Raw genomic sequence first — 24,159 nt, 5'->3', positions numbered from 1 at the left:
ATTTACTGTGTAACAATTAGAGGGTCTGAAGCAACGGCTGGGTTTTAAGAGGTCACGTTTTCTGTGACATCTAGGATATCCATCCAGTTCAAATTAAAAGAAAGGTGACTCTGTCTTGCACCCCTAAATGAGTTTTATGTTTCGTTCTTCAGGAAGAATCTGAATGTTTGATGAACAAACTCCCATCTGAAGGTTAATAGTCACCATTTTGGTTGTAACCAGTGTGGTATCAATGTGAAATTCTGCTACTTGACTTGTCCCAGCCTATAGGTTGATGTCATTATGCAGGTGAAGGCAAACAAGATAAAATGAGGCCTGTCATTGGACGAGATGGAAAGGAGGTGGGAACAGAGGTTTTAGAAGGAGAGGGAGAAGCAGGGGGCGGGGGGGGGACAACACGGAGCAGACTTAAACAATCCTCGCCATGCATCCCTGCATAGATACAGGTTGTTATGAATATTTCTTAAGGAATGGATTTCTATAGGTCGATTTATCTTATCTAGTTGGGGCAGTTTATATCTTTATCAATTGGTTATGAGTTTACTGTGTGGATGTATTGTGGATTGCGAATTTAACATATAAATCTGGTTGATAAATTACAGTTTGTTGGGTCCTGGTTTCCCCAGGTAGTTGGGAGTTTATATCTCAACTACCAAGGTGCAGTTGTTGGGAGTGTGAGCAGAGTCCATGGCAGGGAGACACAATAGGCCAGCCCCATGCTGGTCTTCCAGAGCCCTGATTTTACCAGGTAGCTGGAACCAGAGAGTTCGTGGTTAGTAGAGAGCTGCACGGAAGAGTTGCTGATCAGAGATCAGTTATGGTTAGTTTCACAAAGCCCCATGGGTACTGGAACTAACTCCAGGGACCAGAGTGGCAAGGGACCATGCTGGAATGGCCAGCGGACCACCTGGGTCAGAGAGTACTTGGGGGCAGTGTGGAGTCTCTGAGATGAGGATACCCCACAGTGCCCTGTGGCCCTACGGGTGCAAGCTCTAGAGAGGATCAAAAGGGAACCAAGTGCCACGTGGATCCATGGGTATCAGCACTAGAGAGAGTGCAAGATACCTCACAGTGCCATGTGGCCTACGGGTGCCAGGGCTAGCACAGGTTAAAAGGTTATCAAATTTTTAATATTTATCGCAACACCAGCCCCAGGCCAGGTTGTAGTGTTGGCTCATGAACTGTTTGGGACACTGAACCTCACAGAGCCCATGGCTCTGCCACACATAATAGTGGGAAAATACTGTAAATTCTTTATGGAAAGAGAGCCACCAGACAGACAGTAGGCAGAGCGAAGGCACAGAAAGTGATGGAAACTCTAGATATCCTGAACTATTCATTAACCACTCTAAAGGCTGGGCTCACATTTCAACAGAGCATCAACAACACATCAAAAAATAGTGTAGGTGGGGTTTCTTCCTATTGGCTGCTTTACTTCTCAGGTATGTCAAGTCTTAAGGCCAGATGGACTCAAACAAAACATCGTATGATGAAAATGACAATCTAAGATTTGAGTCCAGCCCAAAGAATGCCTCTCAGACCATGGGATTTCTCTCTAAAACACAAAGAAAGGAGAACACTGAGAGGACAGGTGGATTGTCCTATAAAGTAGATGCAAAGTTAGGCTAGGAGGCCGCTGATGCCCCCACATGGTGCTGCTCAGGAACTGCAGTGCAGACAAATAGTCTCAGAGGACAGACTTCAGACACTGCCCTTTCTTACCTACCCTATGTGGAAGAGAAGTATCTCAAGAAAAACCACGTGAGTACTATGTGATCGAACTTGGCCTCTCTGGTCATGGACACGAAACCAGACCAGATCAGAGTGTTGGAAGTCTGGGAAACACACAGCACACAGATTGGGAAAAAACATTGAGATTTTTTTTTATTTCAAATTAGTGTTCATCAAAGGATATGTCCCTCAGAAGTTGAAATGTATAGCCAAGAGCATAGAATGCCCTATGTAGCTGACACCAATGTCCTCTATCTTTATACACTATCATGCCTCTAATACAGGCTAGACAGGGAAATCTACTCATCTCTGACTAGAGAGAACAGGACCCTCTTGTTTTCTTACATCCTCCATATCCAATGAGCTAGAACCTAGATACAGTAAGTGTCTTAGTCAGGGTTTCTCTTCCTGCACAAATATCATGACGAAGAAGCAAGTTGGGGAGGAAAGTGTTTATTCAGCTTACACTTCCACATTGCTGTTCATCACTAAAGGAAGTCAGGACTGGAATTCACACAAGTCAGGAAGCAGGAGTTGATGCAGAGGCCATGGAGGGGGATGTTACTTATTGACTTGCTTCCCCTGGCTTGCTCAGCTTGCTCTCTTATAGAACCCAGGACCACCAGCCCAGGGATGGCACCACCCATAATGGGCTGGGTCCCCCCCCCACACCTTGATCACTAGTTGAGAAAATGCCTTACAGCTGGGTCTCATGGACCAAAACCAGCCAGTTGACACACAAAACCAGCCAGTATAGTAAGGCATTTATGACTGTTGACATTTTGTATTCTCATCCTTGGAGTAGACACTACTAGAAGACACAATGTGACCACACATACATCCAAAGCCTTGAGCAAATATTGTGTTCATTGAACTTATATGAATTACATCTGCATATAAATTTTGACACAGAGTTTCATGTAGCCTGATCTAGCCATAAACTCGCTAGGTAGTTCAGGATGACCTTGAATGGCCTCTGCCTTTCATGTGCTTGGGTTACAGACCTGTATTACCACACCTAGTTTTACACAGTACTGGGAGTCAAGCACAGAGCTTAATCCATGCTAAGCAAGCACTGTACCAAAGGGTTACATCGGCAGCCCTACTGTCACGGTTTCTGTTATGGTGTGATAAATCTGGTTCGCCATGACTTTTCCCAAGGAAGTGAAGACATAAACAAAGCATGCATATAAGATGGTCTTGTCAATGTCATTTTGACATCTAAATGAATACAGTATAAATACCGACAGATTGTGGAGTGGTTAAATGTGCTATTATGTGTTCAAATAATGTTTTCAGATTATCTTATATAGTACATAGCTGCTGAAAAGACTTCTTAAAAATATTTAAGACTAAGTGGAAACAGCAGGTCTCATGAAATAAAATTATAACCACTTTAGTTCAACATGATAGAAAAATAAGTGAGAAGCATACATACACATAGAGGACCTTGAGCGTCCAATGCTCTACTGAAGAACATGCCCATTAGATGAACATGTTTGGAGATGGATTCTGCTACAGAATTCTAGAAATTCATAAAACCTCAAATGGGGCCATAATTTAATTTTGAAAGGAAATGAGTTGAAAATAAAAATACCTTTGAACACATGACTGGAACATCTCTTTGGGGGGAACGTTCAGAAACCATGCTGATCTTGTACCCTATAATCTCTCCTCTTGTAAAGTTTTCTGCTGGCTTCTCCCAGGAGACACTGAGGGAGTATGGTGAGAGTGGAGAGACTGAAGGAGCAGCCATGAACACAGGTGCTGTCGAAGACAAAAGCAACGTTACCCACACGGGACTTCAGACTGAGCTGGTCTAGTTTCTGAAAGACCTAATTTTTGTAAAATATTCTTATTTTCAAAATTAATGTATACTTGCTCTTTTTAATTTTAAAAATAAAAATATTTAATCTGTCATCCACAAGGATGTCAACTAGCTTCACATTATCAGGTGAGGTATTATTTCATTTACAAAATAAAATCTAGAATGGTAGGAGGCTTAGTGGGTAAGAACTCGTGATACACACATGAGAACCTGAGTTCGGATCCTAGTACGTGATTGAGGGGTGTTTGAGGGGTGTCACCTCAAACACATCTATAGCTATAGTGTCCTGATGGCCATGATGGGAGGCTCCCTGTGAACTGGCAGTCACCAGGCCCAGTGACAGACCCTGTTGCAAGGGAGGGAGGGGTGGATGGAGGGAGGGAGGGAAGGAGGGAGGAGGGAGGGAAGGGAGGGAGGAGAGGAGGAGAGGAGAGAGAGAGAGAGAGAGAGATATCAGGATACCTAATGGCTTTCTCTAGACTCTGTCTGCATATAGGCATGCATTCTCTCTCTCTCTCTCTCTCTCTCTCTCTCTCTCTCTCTCTCTCTCACACACACACACACACACACATGTGCAAACTCTGATAGAATTCTCTCTGTTTTCATGAAAATAGGTTGTGAGTAATTTGGTAAGACATTTGAATAGTCCAGACAGAGAACTTGTCTCAGTCCCCAAAGCTTAAGACACAAGACTGCATACTGGGTTAAACGTTTACAGTTTCAACATGTTAAATTTACAGCAGGAGTTAGACGGTTTGTTTTTTTTATATCTGTACATTCAACCCGTAAAACAATAATTGTTTTCTTCAGTGCTTATGGGATGTGAAGTGCACTGTACGTGAGGAGTAAGGTGGAAGGTGAGGAATAGATCAGTTACCGTGATAAAGATGCCGTACGAACACCAGACTTAGCGCCCCTCCCACACTGTAATTCCCATTGTTTCTAAGCATACTGGGTTCAGGATTTTCAGTGTGTTAGCTTATTCCATTGTGTAAACTTTATTACCTTCAATATTTGTCTTGAAAAGAGAAAGTACAAGCTAATTGTAAAACTGAAAACTGGTAAACCATGACAACAACAAACAAGATTGGGTTAAGTATCTACCCACCGGACACCGGAAATCAACTGCCACTTAGGGGGAGGAATCCCGGCCCCTCCACAAACGAATTAGTACCTTATTCATCTGCTTTTTCTGTCTGAAATATCTTCTTTGACCTTAGTTCCCAGGCAGCACTTTCACTGAGGGGTTTTAAAATAAGAATCCAAGAAAATGGCCTTTACCTGATTCTCCCGTTCTTTCTGAAGCCCAGGCAGATGACACACTGCCAGCCATATTCACAGCCAACACCCTAAATGCATACTCTGTGTGTGGGTCCAAGCCAGAGAGGACTGTGCTGACTTGGGGATCCTGCAGCACATTCTCACTCTGATTGGCTGACTGTGAGGCTCGGTGAGAATCAAACCAACCACGGCTCTCAAACACGAGACTCTCCTCCGTGGACGGCCATCTCTTCATGTATAACTCATACCTGACAATTACACCTAGGAGAGAGACAGCAAATTGAAGTGACCGAGTGAAAGGCGTTATTTGGGGACGGGTTATTTAAGGTTGTTTGCTTTTCCGCATTCTGACTATATGACCTGTTGGTTCTCCCCACCAACGTAGATGTAGAAGTTTAGAGAGCTGTATGTCTAGTGCACACAAAAGCAACAAAGACGATTACAAACTACCGTGAGGCCATGTTGGGGAAAACTCATCAAAGGAAGCATAAATGCAAAACAACTATAGCTTGTCCGGCGTGAAATACAACATTTCCGAGATGGATGCTCAAAATTCCTGCATCCTTTTCAACTACTTGCCTGTTCCACTTCCAGGATGAGTATTTTGAAGCTGTGGGGGGTACTTACGAATTTGGCATATGCCATGCTTGTGCAAACATTGTGTCGCTAAGATGTATCCAGCCTTTACCGAGCAATAAAAGTTTGATGCAAAGTTTTACCACAATGTGTGTGTAACACAAATTACTAAAAACCTAGGAATATGTGTCTGACCCACGAACCCCAAGGTTCAATTTTAAGAACACAAAAATTAACTTAATGGAATCAACTAGCCTATATACAACTTTTTTTTTGGTATTAGTTTATATTTTTTTTCTTTCTTAAAAGAAAAATGTTCAGCTTTTGGGCGCCCTAACGTGACTCAGTCAAACATAATGCGTTTTAGCAGAGAGTGTCCAATTATCAACATCATCTGTGTTGTGGCAGATGTCATTAAGAGCAAAGATAATATTAGCCTTTGAAAGAGCAATTTAATTGAGTGGAATTTGTTCTTAAATTAGATGAAATACCCTCTTCCATATCCAGAAGAAATCACATTTTTAATCTTCACATAGCATTTCCCAAGCAAATACATCTTCTTATTCATATAAGCAAATACAGTTGCCAGTCTTCCTACACAACTCTTCATTTCTACTGCTTTGGTCTTCTAAAAGAAAGATAAATTTAAGCCTTGAACTCTTACCATTTGAATCCACTGGCCGAGACCATTCTACTTTGAGTTCTGTGGGACTGATTTTCCATACTGTAGGTGGCTCCTGCCTTTGGGGAGGTGCTTGGGCTGTGGTTACTGTAATAGGTGAGCTGTATAAACAGCTCCCATTAGTACAGCCCTGGACAGAGAAACAGTACTGGGTGAATGGAACCAGATTCCTGATGGTAGCTGAGGTCTCTGGACCTTCATAGGAGACACAGGGCTCAGTGTGGCCCACAGGTGTGCATGATAAAACATACTTCTCTATAGGACCAGAGTGGTTGGAGAGTCCAGTCCAGATAAGTGTAATGGAGTCCGAGGCCACAGGAATGATGTGAGTCAAGTTCAAGTGGCCTTCTGAGCCCTCTGGCTTTGTCTTGTAAATCACAGGAATGCTCCTTGTTGAACTGTGCACGTTGGAGGTCTCTATGTAATATGAATATGCTGTGTGCGGTGACAGACTAGTGTCCAAGAAGTACTGAGTATCTGAAATAAAAAGGGAAGTCAGACAGTCAGAACTAACAATTGTCAAGGAATCTTTTGCAATTGTCTTATTCTGGTGCTATTTAATTAGGAAGTTTACCGATCAAGTCCTGCACTTAGGAGTGTGTTAGATGCTTTTCCAAGGGAAATCAGGCAAGCGCTGTTTGCTTTTACTGTCTAGTATGTTGAGAGCCTTGTGTCAAGTGGAGCAAAGGACACTTAGAAGTCTGTTTCTGTCCTTGTTTTGCTCTTCACGGGGTCCCTCGATAGAAGAACCCAGAGGAAGTCCTTGCAATCTCCGAAACACATATTTACTTTCAGTGTAAGTGCTCTGCTTGCTAAATGCTGTTACATGGGCCCAACCCTCTGTAAACGACCACCAAGCGCCTGGTCTTCCTCCTGCTTAATAATGAGTGTATCCTTTCCTGACCAATAAAATGGCAAACAACTATACATGAGTTTTGCTAAATTCTGGTGAGATTTCTCAAGAACAGAGACGTTGTAAAAGAGAAGTCCAAGATGAGCAGGGTCTCCGTGCATGGAGGACAGGGAAGTCAGGGAGAGGAAGGCCGAAGGCAGAGGGTCGGGGTAGGGTGGGGACAGAGAAACAGAGAGACAGAGAGAGACAGAGACAGACAGAGAGAAAGAGAGAGAGGGGAGGAGGAGGAGGGAGGAAGAGAGAGGAGGAGGGAGGGACAGAGAGAGAGAAGAGGGAGGGAGGGAAGGAGGAGGAGGAGGAGGAGGAGGAGGAGGAGGAGGAGGAGGAGGAGACGGCAGGTAGAGGTGTTTCACTGTGCTGGACACATGTCACTGCAGTTTCTTCACTGAAACAACCATCACATGAGTGCCTCCTACGCTACCTAAGGAGTCTGGCATCCTCCACAGGAGTGAGAGGTAGGACAGACCTAGAAACATCACCGCCCATATTCAGAAAAGTCCACTAGGACAGAGACTCCATTGGCAAGGGCACTGTCACAGCCCCTGGAATGGAAGTTTATCTGGGCTCCACAATGGCAGAATTCCTTAAGGACCTGCTTCTGACAGCACCCAAGGAGGAGATTTACCCTAGAGATCACAGGACAGCACGCTCCATGTCAAGGCTTTGCCAGATCGTTCTATCTTTTCTTTTTTAAATGCGATCTTATCTCAGAGAATGAGAATGTGTGGGAGCGGTGTTGCTTGATAAGAAATGGGAATGGGATGAAAGCCAGAGTGGGAATATGTGAGTGGATAGGGATGTTACACAGAGCGCATACAGTTGCCCTGCATCTCCTGTGGAAAGGTTTATTTGAGAACCCTACCCCATCATCTTCAGAAGAAACATAGAAATAGCAAATTGGGAACAAGGACTTTGCCACAGAGGCCACACCTGCCTGCCGACTTCTCAATTTTCTGCCCTGAGTCCCTGAAGAGGACGGTGTGTCCTCCCATCTGAGATTTTGACTGGCATATGTTAATGGTACAAAATAGTGTGGGTTCTTTTTTGTGATACTTTCATCCACGTATAGTTTACCTCCATCATGTTCTTATATTATGTCCAGAATTTATCACTCTGCCTCCATTGTTTTTCTTCTCAAATATACTACACTCCTATCTCCATATCTTTTACAAGATATCTGCATCCAACAGATGAGAAAAACATATGTGATATTTGTGTTTCTACTCAGGTTCATTCCACTTAATGTGACAATTTCGCTCCTACCCGTCTTCCTACTATAAAGCAGAATTGTATTCTTCCTGATAGAAAGTTGTACTCTGCCATGCAGAAAGCATTAAATTTCCTTATCCGTTTATCCTTCACTGGGTACCTAGGGTCATTCCTGCTGGGATAATATTTTTGTACACCATGTGAAGGTGTCTCTCTGTCCTAAAGAATTCTCTGATTGGCTTTAATCAAACAAAGCTGACCTCCTCTACCTAGGCAGGAAAGAGAAGGTGGAACTTCAGGGAAGAGATAGGAACTCTAGGAAAGAGTCAGACAAAGAGGGAGTCAGATACAGGGGCTGAGGTGAGGTAACGCTCACTTAGCACATGTAGACGAGTATAAAGGAGTTAATTAAGTTATAAGAACTGGTAGAGAACAAGCCTAAGTTAATGCCCAAGCTTTTATAAATAATAAAATGTCTCTGTGTCATTACTGGGAGCTGGTGGTGGAGACAGTTCAACAGTAGAATCCTTATCGTGTTCACTCTATGTGATGTAGTAAAGATCATTAATGTATGTGGATCAGTGACATGACCACTGTTAATTCCTCTTCATGAGATTTACTTTATTTTCCATTATGTGTAAATTTCTATATGTCTGTGTATGTGTCTTGGTATGTGCGTATGAAGAAAGTAGCCTGGGGAGGTCCAAAGAGGTCAGATACCCTGGAGCAGGAGTTAGAGGTGACTGTGATCCACCAACATGGGTCCTGGGACATAAACTTGGATAAATGCACTACATTCTCTTAAGCACTGGACTCCCTTCTCCAGTCCCGTAGCCAGGTGTATGTTTGTTCTACTGTAGCTCAAATCTAGGACCTCAAGTGCACTAGGCAGACATTCTACCAGAGCCATATCCTCAAACCCTTGAATATGCATTTCACCAGCAAGCATGATGAATTTCAGTTTTAGACTCCATCTCTCTATTGTGTCTGGTATTCATATAATGTATAATACACACACACACACACACACACACACACACACACATATATACATATATATATATATATCTCAGACTTGCTCGGATGTCAGGATAATTGGTATATGTATATATGAAACTCACTGGGCATTTCTTGTTATTTTGGTTGTGAGCCTAGCCTTTAATGGCTGAGCCATCTCTCCAGCCCATCACTGGGCATTTCTTAAATATAAAACACTAAATGAAGGATGTTATTTTCCTCTGAAAACTGTGCTCTTCATACTAATGATGTAGAGGAGGCCCTTTGCAAACACCGTGGGGGTCTGAGCAAAGTACAGAGTAGGTAGAAGTCCAAAGAGCCACCTTGAGTGCTAGAAAGCTGGTTCAGTGGTTACGTTCTTGCTGACCAAGCATGAAGACTGGAAATGGGATCCCCAGAACACATATAAGGGTAGGGCAGCTTGTCTGTAATGCTGGCTTCCTAAGACTGGTCCAGGGCTTCCACAGAGTCAGCTGGCTAGTGGGTGACGTACATGTAAGCTCTGGGTTTGGCTGAGACACCAAATGAGCACATATCAAGTCTCTGTATACACATGTATACACATCACCAACCTATTTATATATAATATGTATACAAATGTATACACATAGCATAAGCTAACTCTTTGTCTCTGTCGCTGTCTCTCTCAAAAATAGAAACAATTAAATCAATGAAAAAGGAAATACCAAACCAAAGAGCTAACTCAAGCACACACTCTTCTACCGGCAGCATGTGGGTATTTATCCGTACATTTTATTTAGGGAAGCACTGGGTCTAGCACTCAGTTACTACCAGTATTCAGATGCTTTCAAATTATCCCATGTAATGAGTGTAGCTGGTGGCTGGTGGTAATGTCAACTAATACAGTGCGTTATTATTACCAAAGAAAAGTCATTCAAGAACTTTAGAGATGATAATATAGAGGTGTATGAGGATGGCAAGAAAATACTGCCCTAGAGTGTCCCACAGGACTCCAGGCTAGCCATGGGAAGTTTTTATACTAATGAGGAATTCTACAATGGCCTGATCAAACTTGCTTAGGAGACAACACTATTAATTTTCTTTGAAAAGTTCAGTGATTCTCCACCTACAATTCCAACTGCCTTCATTTAGCCCACAGACTTGTGCTCATCCAGCTGAAGAGAAATAATTTTTCCTTTTCTCTTTATTCCTGCTACCCAGGCACTGAAGCTGGAGCGATAAACACGGGGGGATTATTAGAGAGCCCGAAAGTTCTGACCGTGCTCACGGGTTGTTCCCGCTGTTCAAATGCCATCATGCAGATAACGCTCACATCATTAATTACGGGGGATTGTCGACAAATGCCAGATGTGGCATTTTTAGTGCAAAATAAGGTTTTGGAAAATAATACTTCATTTAATAGGATTATAGAAATGTCCGATTAGCGAATGAGTGGATATTTACTACCCAAGAAAACATGGTTTGGATACTGTTAGTGTACAATCATGTAAAAAAGCGGTGATGCTGTGTTCCTATATCCCATTTTATGAAACAGATCACAACATGCTACTGTGAGAAACAGGGACTGAATGAGTCACTGATGGGCTCAAATCTAACTCAAAGCCACTTGGGGAAGGGAGCCAGTGGCGTTGTACCTTCAGAGATAATTCAACCAGTGGTCCTGTCAACTCAGAAACCATTTTCAATATTTTTATGACTCCACTCATCCTCTGTCACAAAAGTTTAAGTTTCGGAACACCTGGATCCCGCTGACTTTTGGAAGAAAATAGACATTTTAGTAGCAGGTTTTTCGGATGCTTTGCCAACATGGCAGATGCGGGCAGATGTTTGCTTCCCATCCCGATCTGTGTCACAGAGTTCAGAGTTTCCATTAACTTCACAGAAGACTGGAAGCAGGGAAGGGGTGTGTAGAGTAAGGAGAAAGTTGGAGCAAGTCATACACAATAGGTTTGGAATGATATCTGCTGATGTAATAGATAAAAACAAGTCTGACATGTGGGCGGGGCTTTGAGGTCAGAGGGCATGGTAAACTCAGCTTCCTTTCATCCATGTTCAAGAAGGTTATGGAAGTTTAGTCTCCTAGCTCGCATTTCAAAGCTGGTTATTCGTGTTACCTAAAAGTTGGAGGCCATGCGAGATGGCTGTGCAGGTAAAAGTTCTTGCTGGGTGAGGTGGAAGGCCTGAGGGAGGTACCTAGAAACTGTCATGGGAAGAGAGAGCTGACTCTCAAAAGGCCGTCTGTGCTCAGATCTCCGCCAGGTTTTGTAAACTGAAACAGAACAATCCATATGCTTTTATACCTTTAAATTTCTCCCACCAGAATGTCATAGTTTTCCTTTATCGAGTTGCAGAGACACATTTTTTCATAGCCTGTAACATATTTAAGAGTACACCAGGATCGATTATGCCCTACGGATCCCACACGGCAAGACCTTTGAATGTCTCATTACTTCCAACATCTCAACACTACACACTGCATAGTGAATGGACACGGGGTTTATCTCCACTTGTAGCTTTTAATTTGAGGTACAATTTCCATGGTAAGTATGATGACTGCAATGGTTATTGATATGAAGGAAAGATATTTCACATGTTTTAACAATTTGCTGAGTATAAGATGCCCGCCTGTGAACCAACACAAACGCTCTGGAGTTCACGAGAGATCCAGGCTTCATGTACCAATCATGCTGGGTTGAGTCACTGCTTTCCTCTCGGGGAATTTGGTGATCATCTCACCAAACACAGAACATCTTATTTTCAATGTGGTTATTTTCTGCCCCCTTGTGAGATTTGTGATTCTCTCTGCATGAGTGCTCTTTGTTCTTCATTTATCCCCAGTGCCAGGGAATTAACTTATATTTGTTCTTAGAACCCCACGTATTTCCATCACCAAATCCTAGGACTCACAGTAAGGGTGCTGATCATCAGTTGTGTAGATCTCGGAATCATCCCTGAACAGAGTGTATGTAAGCCAGTGCGCATTGGGAAAATCAGGTGGACTCCAGGAGAGATTGATGGCAGAAGAACTTTGAACCCGTCCTCTGGGTGGAGGTTGCTGGGACGGAGCTAAATTACAACAGAGAGAGCGTTTATTAACAAAGCAATCGATAAACACACTAGGAAACTGAAGTAAGACACTCAGCAAAGTGGTCCTTCTGATTCAGGGTCACTTTTTCAAGAAGACATGTGGTTTACCAAGACATTAATAAACAAAGGATATGCATCACTAATTCTCCAAGACAAAGCTTTTTATCCTACAAGCGCAAAACACACTTGTGGGTCAGAACAGCTGACAGAAATAGGGTTAAGAGAGAACCTCTGGGTATTTAAACATTTCTGCGCCTTAGTTCAAAAATATAACTCAAGGATTCCAAACGTTTATTTTTTTTCTATTGAATTTAAAAATTGACAGATTCCCTTGAAATTTGACATTAAATCAAATATTTGAATTTAAATTTAAATTAAAGCAATTCTTTCATGCTGAAGATGGAATTTTCCATTCTGCTAAACTTACTTTGAAGGGCATAATTTCAAGGACTGTTTGCTGACATAAATTGATCTGGGTGTCAAAAATCTAAACATTGTCAATTAAAAAGTGAATCCTTATGTGACTAGACCAATATCTGTGAAGGGTGCTTTTGTGTTTAGATTGCTTTCCCTGAACATAGGGCACTCGTCCAAGTGCAGCACAATATAGAAACTGACTCGAGAATCCCTATATTTTGCCACTGGTGATTTTCCTGTCATAGCAATCTTCCCAATTTTTAAGTGTGAGCTTTGTTATTTTCCCAGAATACACAGCAGACAGAGGGGAAAAAAATCTGGGAAAACAGCTACCAAAGCCCAAACTCCATCTACGCTGTGCTAGGAGACCTGATACAGCTTCCCACTGAACGAGATATCACGGCAGGTACACACCATTGTGTTTCCTGACTTTAAACCCACCAATCCTTTTGTCAAAAGGTACTTTTCAGAGAAGAGGCAAAGAACTGAGACCATTGAAGTAGCTACAGCCATGTTATATGAAATGTCTGAGGCTATCTGATGAACCTTTCAGGGTCTCAAGATAAAAGACTGATTGCATTCAACATATGTGTAGCACAGGAAGTGAATGGTCAGAGGACTGTTCTTCTAAAAGGTTTAGTGACTCAGAGTATGGTAAGCGTAAATTCTGGCTATGCACAAGAGATGATCTCTAGGCTACTCTGAGCCCTAGGGTTTAATACTTTCCTAGGAGAGGCATAGGTCCATTATGGGGTCCTATTCCTGACTATGATTTATTGCGACAGAAGTCACAGATTACTGTTACCCAAGAGGAAAATTACCTCAGCGAAACCCAAGAGAACCAAGTGAAAGCTGTTGAGAGCCCTCCTCTGACAGTGTTAGCAAGGCCACACTTAAACCTCTTAGCAATGCATTATGAAAGTGTGTGGGGGTGTAACTGAGTGGCAGGGCTCTTCCTAGAATGACAAAGGCCTGAGTTCCATTGACAAAAGAAGTAACAGTGAGAACATAAAAGGTGTTGCCAACCGTGGAAGACACTCAGTGCCCAGGGGACCCTGGGTGTCACTAGGGGCTGTACACATAGCACATATCTGGCACATATCAAAACTGCTAGGAGGAGCAAAGGAGCTACACATAAACTCAAGTTTCCATGAAAGTTCCTGTGTCCAGATCTACTCTCCTGTCCTGGGCAAAGTGAATACTTACAAGTATTTTAAGTTCCTAATGCTAACCGAGGTGTAACTTTGTCAGCAGGCCCTTTAAAATAAGCAGTCAGCCTGAAGAGGTAGAGATGGGGGTAGAGAGGCTCATAAAGGGTGACCAGAGCTGGGATTTTCAGAGATATGAAGTCATGATTCTTAGAGGAGAGCCAACTACCCTCCATTTTCCTAAACCGACATAATTCCTAACTGTATTCCGAATACTTCCTTATACTAGAGGTAAGTGTAACCTCTTGCCCCTCATCTACAAGGCTTTTGTTTGCAGCAGGGAGAAACAATTATGGAAAGCCACACAGGCCAAAATGCAGAGACAACTTCTTAAAGAAGGAAACAAAGCAGTGTAACAGGGCTCTTCTGATGGAGAGTCTGATGCTCGAGTCCAAGCCTAGCGATTTTGCTAGACCCAGGAGTGTATTCAAGTATGAGCTGGAGGCTAAGCCTTTCTTTATTTACAGTAAGAGCATGATAAATCCATCTCTTAGGATCATCTTGAGGAGAAAGTGTGTGTGTGTGTGTGTGTGTGTGTGTGTGTGTGTGTACGCGTGCCTGCATTTGTCATAGTCACTTCTGTGTGTGAACATGTTTATAAGAACACGTGTGCATTATTATAAGTATTTAGTAAATAGCACACCTTTGATCTCCACTTTCAATATGTGTACCAAGGCTTTCACAAATATAATAGTTCTCAGATGATTAAGAACTGCTAGGTCTTGAGCTCACAATCTTCCTGCCTTATTACCAAGGGTCACAGACAAGCATCACCATGTCTGGCTCCTACATGTTTTGGGGATTATTATTCATTTATAGATATTTGAATACTTGAGATTTTAATACTACATGCAAATTTCAAAGAAGCAAAAAGAGAGAAATGGGAACCATGAACAGGGGTCCACAGCATGTATTTAATGCTTGCTTTAATATGTATAGTGGATGTGACCTGATATAATTCTAGTGACAGAATTTTTAGATGACTATGGACAGTATAGATGATTATGTTTTATCATATGATTTACAATTATATTTTTAAACATACTGGTGATGGCTGATGGGAATTCCAAACATGATTTTTTTTGTGGGAATTTTATTCAAGTTTAAAAAAAAAAAAGAGACCCAGGATTCTATGACTATGTTTTCACTAATGATGTACAAGACAAGACACTGTTCCTGGCCTGATTCAGCTATCCCAATGATTGGGTGGAAATGGAATATTTGATGAAAACTCCTCCCTCTTATGGAAGGGCCTGTCTTGGGAAGAGACATACTGACCCCCTCACCTGTTTGACATTATCTTCTGTAGATGGTTCTGGGAGGATTAATGAGAAACATGCTCTGTGCTCATGGGGCCCTGACTGGGGAGTTCCACATGCCACTTCTACTCAAAGAATTAATTTCTTCCTTCCTTCCTTCCTTTCTTTCTTCCTTCCTTCCTTCCTTTCCTTCCTTCCTTCCTTCTTTCTTTCTTCTTTCTCTTCTTTCCTTCTTCTCTCTCTCTCTCTCTGTCTCTCAGTCTCTATCTCTGTCTCTGTCTCTGTCTCTGTCTCTGTCTCTCTGTCTCTCTCTCTCTCTCTCTCTCTCTCTCTCTCTCTCTCTCTTACTTTCTTTCATGTGAAAAAGTAGAAACACCATGACTCTGAGTCCTGCATTCTCTTGAGGGAGAAGAAGTAGACAATGGGGAATCAAGAAAAAATAAAGGAGAAATCTCTCTATCTGTGATTATATTAAAAAATAAACTCTACATAATTGTTCATATATATATATGAATAGATAAGATGCTTGGCAATTCAATGTAACAAAGGCGGAGAATATGGAGAAAGTTGTTCTTCCTTATAAGCTGGAAGAACTCTTGGAGGAACCGTGGGATCCGGTACCACTCATTCATGTTCCTGGTTCCTGGGACACTTCCCTTAGCTTTACCAGAGGGGAAATCACTGAGAATCTCAGAAAATTTTGTGAGGGAATGAACTTGCTTCAGGGATGTGGTTCAAAGCTCAAAACAATGTCCATGAAAAGTGTCAGAGATCCCAGCACCACTGCAAGCAGCATGGAGAGCCTGCATGTTTGGACTCAACTTGACATATCGTGTAGTTTACAGTACATTGGTCTCATATCCCTTCTGGTTGCGGTATTCCTAAATCTGTGTTTTCATACAGTTATAAATAAAATGTTTACTTGATCTTATTTTCAGGTTAATATTCCTAAATACAAGTGAGCTGTGAGTGGCTCCAAAATATGAAGATATGCATCTGCATATAAGTTTAGAACCAGCTATGATAGACTAGGAAGCAATATAAAAACAACCATTGAATCATCAATTTTCTTCTCTCTCTGATCTGCAGAGGTGACTAGCTCTTGAAAGGATAAATGAAATGACAGGAAAGTAGAGGCATGGCCAGGAGAGAAACACGAAGCCAGAGAAGGCATTATCACTTTCATTATATGCAACGCAACCTGCTATGACCCGAAGTTAGATCCCAGGACCCATGGGGACTTCCTGTCCAGAGAGGAGGGCATTACCTCTTCCATTATATGCAATCTGCTATAACCAGAAGTTAGATCACAGGACCCCATAGTGACTTCTTGTCCAGAGAGGGCCTTACTACTTTTACTGCATACAATGCTACAACTAGAATTTAGATCCCAGGACTCAAAGAGGACTTCTCCTAACTAGTCACAGATGTTGTTGGGAAACTGTCTTGAGTATGCTTCCAGGAAATAGGATATACCATCATAGTGAAAATCCCAAAGCAACATCCTGTGTGAGGGATACCATGAGCCACTTAGAACGTCCAGGAAAATCTTCAGACACCTGTTATGCATAGGCAAACAACGGCCGGAAGCAGTTCCCAGCTTTACTAATAGCTACCACACTAATGTCCGTCTGTGACCTCACATTCTTGTGATGTTGGCTGTGCTCACTGGCTGTTAGTTTAGGAAAGCAAGTTGTGGAGCCCACTGTCCCCAACTCTCTTTCCCTTCCTGATTTCCCCTTTCTTTCTCCTTTTCTCCCCTCTCCAGCTCCCTTAAATATAGAGAATAGAGTTCCAGGCAAGCCACTGTTCCAAACAAACTGACTACGACATCATCATGTAGGGAATTTCCTAGCATTTGACTCACGATGGACCAACAGTCCCACAAGGACAGAATGCACAGCACTGTGTGCTGCAGAGGGCTGCTGTCATATGTTCCCGGGAGCCATCTTTTGGGAATTCTTGGAAAGTATGGATGTGTGTGTGTGTGTGTGATCTTAAGAGTAAACAGAGAACTAGCATCAATATAGTTGTGACTATAGAACATAGTTATAAAGCGAAAGACTGCAGGTGACCTTCAGAGATCAACTTGGAACACTGTCGAGTGCTACAAAGTAAAAAAAAAAATACACTAAAATGCCATATTTGTGGAAAATAATTAAAATTATAAATGTGGGATGCAGACTCATGACTAATATTAAGAAGAAAGTGGCAAGAACAGAATATCAATTAAAGAGCTCAGCTTGCTGTGAAAATAATAACTATTAAATTATAGTATTAATAAAACATTAGAAAATGTTCATAAAACTGATCAGAGAACATGAAATTTGTAATAAATAACAAATCTCTATTTGTTATAGTAAATTGCATGGAAGTACATTGGTGAGCTAGGGCGACTAATCATTTTTGTTCAAATAGAAACATCATGATTTTAACAGCAAATGTTGATGTTCTGGAAAAAAAATCACCTCGTCTGGAGAAAACTGGAATTGTTTTTGTCCTTTGATAATTGTCAGTGTTTTACTAACAGCCTAGAAATTGTAATTCTTTCATCAAGAAAGGGCTTACAGAATTCCTTTAGAATGGTTAACAAACTTGCCTTAGTCTAATTCTTCATACTGTGCCTACGTCTTTTTAATAACTTCTAATGGCAGAAAGCATTGAGATCCTCCTCCCAGGTCCCAGGGACTCACATGCCAGCAATGGGCCAGCTTAGACTTACTTTTGCTGCAGCCGAATAGATTGTTGACATCCAAGTGGCTTGCACCGGGAACACAAATGTCACATTTTGAGCCAGTGACAAACTCTTTGCAGAAACACTGGCCTGTGACCACATCACACATTTCATTCAAGGCTCCTTCTAGATGACAATGACAAGGCTGGCATCTGAAGACACACATGGAGGATCAGAAGAATGTTTTTGTTAATAATTCATAGGATATGTCATACCTATCAACAGCACTGTGGTTGAACACAGCTTGCTTTTGCCAACGTATTGGAAGGGATGCTTGGACCGCCCAAGAACACGGTAAAACACTTTGTCATAGACTTTGTTGTTGATGCTCGTGGGTTAAGGGCCTGAAATGGGGCCTGGGAGATGGCTCAGTTGCTGAGGTGCGTGATGATGAGCAAACATGGGGAACTGAGGTTGGGTCCCCAGCGCCCTCGTGAAAAGCAGGTGACAATTGCCTGTTAGGGTAGCATTCAGCGATGGGGGCAGAAAGGTCCTTAGTCTCGTCACCTAGGCAGTCTAGAAGAAGTGATGAACTCATGATTCGGTGTGAGACCTGATCAGGGAAGTTGTATAACAATGATGTTTGGCCTCTATACATAGACAGACAGACAGACAGACAGACAGACACACAGGTGAGAATTGCACTCTAGCCAGGCATGGTGATGGACTCCTGCAATCTTGGAATGTGTGCATCAGAGGGAGGAAGATGGAGGAGTTCCCAGCTGCACGGTGAGTCTGTGTAACCTGAGCTACACAAACCTTTGTCTCAACAACCCCCTCGACAGCCTTTACACGTCATGAGCATTGTCACGATTAACCTTAACACCAACTATGTAATACAATGAACCTTGTGCTTTCTAACAATAGACGTTTTGCTGTCAGCTACACGTTTGAATTAGGTACTCACAAAAGTACTTTTAATTTAAATATCCAGTTACAGCACAGAAACTAAGTATAAGCCATTGCTTTCCCTAAAACTCTTCAAATTCTACATTTAGTTCTATAAAGGCTAAATGTTGCTGACATATTTAGATAAGATTATAATTATTACTGGCGCTGTGTATGGGTTGCATTTATAGTCTGTGCACTGTATTGGTTTCATTTATTTTATTTTTTTGCTTGGTTTTGTGATAAAAAGAATACCTCAGCATCCTATAACATCAGCCCCATCACAGAGATCAGAATAACTGTCTTTTCTCCAGTACCATACAGGTAAATGATTGTTAGTGCTAATTGTCCTGTTGTCAGAATCAGGAATCTCTTGGGAGATGGGCCAACAAAGGCACCTTAAAAGAGAAATGGTTGAATCTGGCCCCCAAGTTGCCCATTATGACTAGGAAGTCAAGGTGCAAGAGCCTGGAGCAGGAGGTCATAGCACAACCACATCCAGAAAGCGATGCCTGCTGCCCAGCTCTCTTCTCCATCATAAACTCGGGATCCCAGCCAGGGAATGGTGCCACCCACAACACACAGGTCTTCCTGTCTCCCGGAACACATCAGCACCATCCACACAGGCCCACCTCCCAGGAGATTCCAGATGCCGCCAATGGGACAATTAGCATTAACCATCATTCACCCAGATAAGATTGGAGGAAAGACAGTTACCCTGATCTCTACAGAGGGACTAAAGGACAATGAGGCATGCTCAGTGTAACGGCCAAGCTCTAAGACCTAGAGTCATCTGTAATCTGAGCAGCACTAACCTTCAGCAGCGATAGAGAGGGAAGGGTTTCTCTTTAGGGTGGGTTGTTCCCGTGCATGGTCTCTCTCCCTCCCTGTGGCATTCCATTAGGCTAAGCAGTCTGGACATTATAAAGATTAGAGAAGTAAGAGCAGCCGTGAGGACTGTTTAATAGGGCCTTCCTGGGTGGTACATAGAAAACAGCACTAAATAGATTTCCCCCCTTGTTTATTTTATAGAGAAACTGGTGGACATGGTGACTTCACCCTCCTGCAAATTTTATGGCGTGATCTCTTGGGTAATTCATTCAACACCCTTAAAAAGGCCGATAAAAGCGAAAGCCGCAAAATAACCCGAGAATTTGTTTGATGGACGAATCTGCCATGGGGAAGAAAGTGTGTTTCCTCCCGAAAGCTACAGTTCCGTAGTTGCCCTTTTTGTGGTTTTGATAAAAAGGACTTCCTCCCTGCAGACGACACTGGTGCTCTTTATCTGGACACGTGCACTAGAATTTCATCTTCCATAGATGCTTTTTTTGCAAAGCGTTAGAAAAGAGAAAAAAAAATAATGCATCGGAATGAAAACAGAATCATAGAAGCAATGAAATGCCTGATTTGTTCTTAATTCATTGCGTGGTAGCACTTAGCGTGCGTTGTTTGTAGGCTTCAGTGTAATACCAGGGGTCTGAGCGGTATCAGGCAGCTCCCTTCCCCCACTCTTTCTATACATAAATATCACTTTCTATACATACCACTCATGAGTAAGTGTCTCTTGAGTGTTTCGGGTTTTATGGCCGTTCACTCAGGGGACAATCACACTTACTTTACATACAGGGCAGTTAGAGTAATGGCTTGCACTGTGTAACATAATTCCATCCCTTGATGAAGCTCTATTTGCTTCCAGCTGACTGCTATCCACACAGCTCAGAGCCAGCTATGTCAATATCCGTGGGATATTAAGTTCCGAATCCAAATGGAATAAATAAATCACTTCTTAGGAAAGCAAGCAATGTTTTGAGTAATTAAATGCATCTATTCCTGGTTTTATTGTCTCTTCCCCCGGCCGCTGTTGTATCGGACATATCTAAGTTGTTATAATTGCTTAGTTTCGGTGAGCGAGAATTTTCCTTAAGTGAAGTTCATCAGCGCAGATTTTCTAGAATATTACAGTTTACTACTAGCCCAAAGGACACAGAGGATAATACTGTAATTAAGGCTTAAATGAAACGATTCCTATAAATTTCTCAGCCACTCAAATACAATTTCAAACATTTCAAAGACTCTTTAGCAAATACGCCACAAGTTTGGGGACAGTTTTTCTAATGCCCCTTCCTTGGAGTATCAACCAAATGAAATATAATTCACATTTATTAAAACAAAATTAGACACAATAAAGGAGAAGACATCTTAGGCTTCGAAAAGAAGCAACAAACTAAGATGAATTGTGATATTGATTTTGCCAGGATAAATGGTTTTCGTAATATTAATATAAAGAAACCTTTATTGCACAGACTCTCCTGGCACAGCCCAAGCTGCTCCCGCAATCTGTTTAAAATCTTCATTTTTCATCCTTATGGGAAAACCTCAGTTGCTAAATGGATTTCATAAAGAGTAATCTGTCAAGATTTATATAGATAAACAATTTGTGATGTTTATTGACCAGTTCATTATGATAAACAAAACAGGAGGGGGGCTCTGCTCCGCCAGCACACGGGTGCTGTGCTGTTACCCCCTCTGCAAATCACTATTTACCAGGTACACTGGGGATAATTGTATCCTGTCTCTTAAACGACAAATCTCCTCAACTGTGCTTTCCTGGGGGTTCTTTTACTTACACAAATGGCGTCCTAATTATTGTTATTGAAGAAACATTACTCATAACGAGGACAGTGTGCTTCAGGGCTGATGATACTGCAAGGAACTCAACTGAAGGGATATAGGGAGACAAGTCACCCTTCCTCAGCTGCGGACCTCAACTCACATGTCCCTGAAAGTGACTGACACAGGAGGGACTTAAGTACCCTTCACTGAGGACCAGTTGTGTTCCCGGGTGGGAATCCACACTAAAAACACAGTGCTGAGTGTTGGAGCGTCTCCTGTCCTCAGGAAGTGCATGGACGACTGTGAAGGAAGAGAGAATGGAAGCTGGGAGCTAAGGATGCATGTGGAGTGTGTGTGTGTGTGTGTGTGTGTGTGTGTGTGTGTGTGTGTGTGTGTGTACGTATGTATGTATGTGTGAGTGTGTAGCACAGGATTGAGAACAAGTATGGGCATGGCCTAGGGAGAGCACCAACAGAACATCTCCAATCTGAAAATGCAAAGACTGAAATGTTGTGAAATCTAAAACTTTTCATACTGATCGGATGCCTCAGGTGGAAAATCCCACATCTCATACGATGATCACAGTCAGAATACAGGGGCATCTGATATGTAGCACTGAGTAAATTTAGACTTTGTAGACTGTAGACTCTCTCTCTCTCTCTCTTCTCTTTCTCTCTGTGTGTGTGGGGGGGCAGAGAGAGACAGAAACAGACACAGAGAGAGAAAAAGACAGACAGACAGAGACACAGAGACAGAGGCAGAGACAAAGAGAGAGATGCATGGATGTTAGTTAGTGTGTACGATTGTATAAGTTCACACATGTGTGTGCAGAAATCAGAGGGACAAGCCAATCCTCCCCGAATATCACTCTCTGCCTTATTCCTTTGAGGCAGGGTTTTTCACTGAACCAGAAGCTTGTCATCTCCTTGTGATGTGGGGGGCTGGGGGATATACAATTCACTATGAAAGGGGCCAGTGCCGGGCAGGGAGCCCTGAGCTCTTTGTGGGAGGGGCTCATCCTGGCCAGGTAGCTCTAGGTTATATAAGAATATAGGCAGAGCAAGCTATGAGGAACAAGCTAGTAAGCAGATCTCCTCCACGGTCTGTATCAGGTTACTGCCTCCAGTCTCTTGCCCACACTTGCCCTGATGATTCACTAGAATCTGAGAGGTGAAATAAAACTTTCCCACTCCATTTGCTGTTGGTCATGGTGTTTCTTCTATTAACAGAAAGTTAAGTTGAATGTACCACAAGCTCTCTGACCCACTGAGTGATCTCCTGGGCTTGCAATCAGAATGCTTGGAAAATGAACTGGCGTGGGTCATGGTGACCCAGGAAGCTGTACAGGTGAGGAGAAGACATTGGTGGGCTAGGGTATTGGGAGATAAGTAAATGGATGGGTTTAGAATTGAAGTTTTCAGCAAATAAGATTAGTGAATTGTGAATGAAAATTTGAAAGAGAGGGAACAAAGACTCTAGAGCCATTCCTGGGCTTCTAATTTTCTAACAGAGGTGAGGACATCTTTCAACACAGAGCATGGAGGAAGAATAGATGCCAAATCGTTGAGGCTTTTAGACTGGCTAACCAATGAGGAAAAGAAAATGAGATGTCAAGGTCATTTTCAGGAGTTAGAATGAGAATGTTCCATCATCAGCTTCGCACAGTCAGGATACAACCCACACTGCTGCACGGTCACACAGTCAGGTTGCAACACACCCTACTGTGTGGTTGAAGTTTTACTGAATGAAGCACCAAGAAATACTTGGGCGTAGAAGGGGTCACCAGAAACAGATCGAACTGTGGATGATAGATGTAGATGCTTTAGGTTTTGAGCCTTGCTTATTTGGTCTAATCCCCCTGGGCGATTTCCCTTTCAAAGCTGACCTCAGTCATAGTTCCTGGCAGCAGAACGCTCAGCTGACTCACAGCTGCAGGGTGGGCCGGTGGCTAGAAGTCCTCTGTAGAGGCATGGCTTTCCCTGGGCTGAGCACTTTCAACCCTGTGGTAGATATCTGGCCTTGAGGTTGCCACCCAAGCTTCTTACTTCTCCTTTGTCACAGTCTCTCAGAGCAACTGCATTCTCTTGAAGCTAAACTTAGATTGGTAATGGGAGGGTATAGGGTGAGATTGTGCAGTTAGTGTGAATGCAAGGCAATACATGTATTCGCAAGGAAGTGCTAGTATCTTATCTAGGAGAAGTGAGCAACTCAAGAACCAGTTTCAGAAACCCTTCTTTGGGCTTGAACTCAGGAACTCATAAACTAGACCATGCTAGTGCTATCCTTGCCTTCATGCAACCAAGGCATCTGATCCCGGTGACGAAGCATTCCTGTTATTTACCAGGAAACTAAACCCCTGAGCATGCCGTGGACCTGCGGCCAGTGTCTCCTCCTTTGCTGACACTCTATGTCACCATGCCAATGATTGAGATGTGGGAGTGTTTTCAAATAGGAGAGAGATTACATCTCTTTTCTCTGGGTCTGCAGAGTTAGATGAACGAATAGAAAGTCACGGGAAGGAAACATTTCCTTCCATTGGAGACCCTGCCTCTGACGTGCAAGGACAAGGGCTAAAGGCAAGATGTGCTACTGCATGAGACAGTGAATCTTTTAAATTCCATCTTTTGAAGCCGGTGTGGGACCATTTACCCGGTCTTCTAAAAGGGGGATTTGGTTAGGTAAATCTTCATTTCTCGTAAAGCTCTTTCAGTGCCTGAACAGTTACAGTTCTAAG

At 42.6% G+C, this 24,159-nt stretch overlaps 1 protein-coding gene across 1 annotated transcript in view; it reads right to left on the bottom strand.

The window, feature by feature from the left end:
* The window catches only part of Ush2a (usherin), a 670,292-nt gene that overhangs the window by 501,200 nt on the left and 144,933 nt on the right, over positions 1-24,159 (bottom strand). The window contains exons 14-18 of the mRNA XM_032915475.1: positions 17,913-18,076; positions 12,127-12,285; positions 6,081-6,575; positions 4,841-5,101; positions 3,329-3,498 (exon numbers count right to left, since the gene is read on the bottom strand). Of these exons, the coding sequence (XP_032771366.1) occupies positions 3,329-3,498; positions 4,841-5,101; positions 6,081-6,575; positions 12,127-12,285; positions 17,913-18,076 (1,249 nt within the window). The remainder of the gene's footprint in view (positions 1-3,328; positions 3,499-4,840; positions 5,102-6,080; positions 6,576-12,126; positions 12,286-17,912; positions 18,077-24,159) is intronic.

Source organism: Rattus rattus, chromosome 10 (genome assembly GCF_011064425.1).
Source record: "Rattus rattus isolate New Zealand chromosome 10, Rrattus_CSIRO_v1, whole genome shotgun sequence".
Taxonomy (NCBI): Eukaryota; Metazoa; Chordata; class Mammalia; order Rodentia; family Muridae; genus Rattus; species Rattus rattus.
Note: the sequence above shows the minus strand (reverse complement) of the source record. Positions and strands in the feature narration are given on the sequence as shown.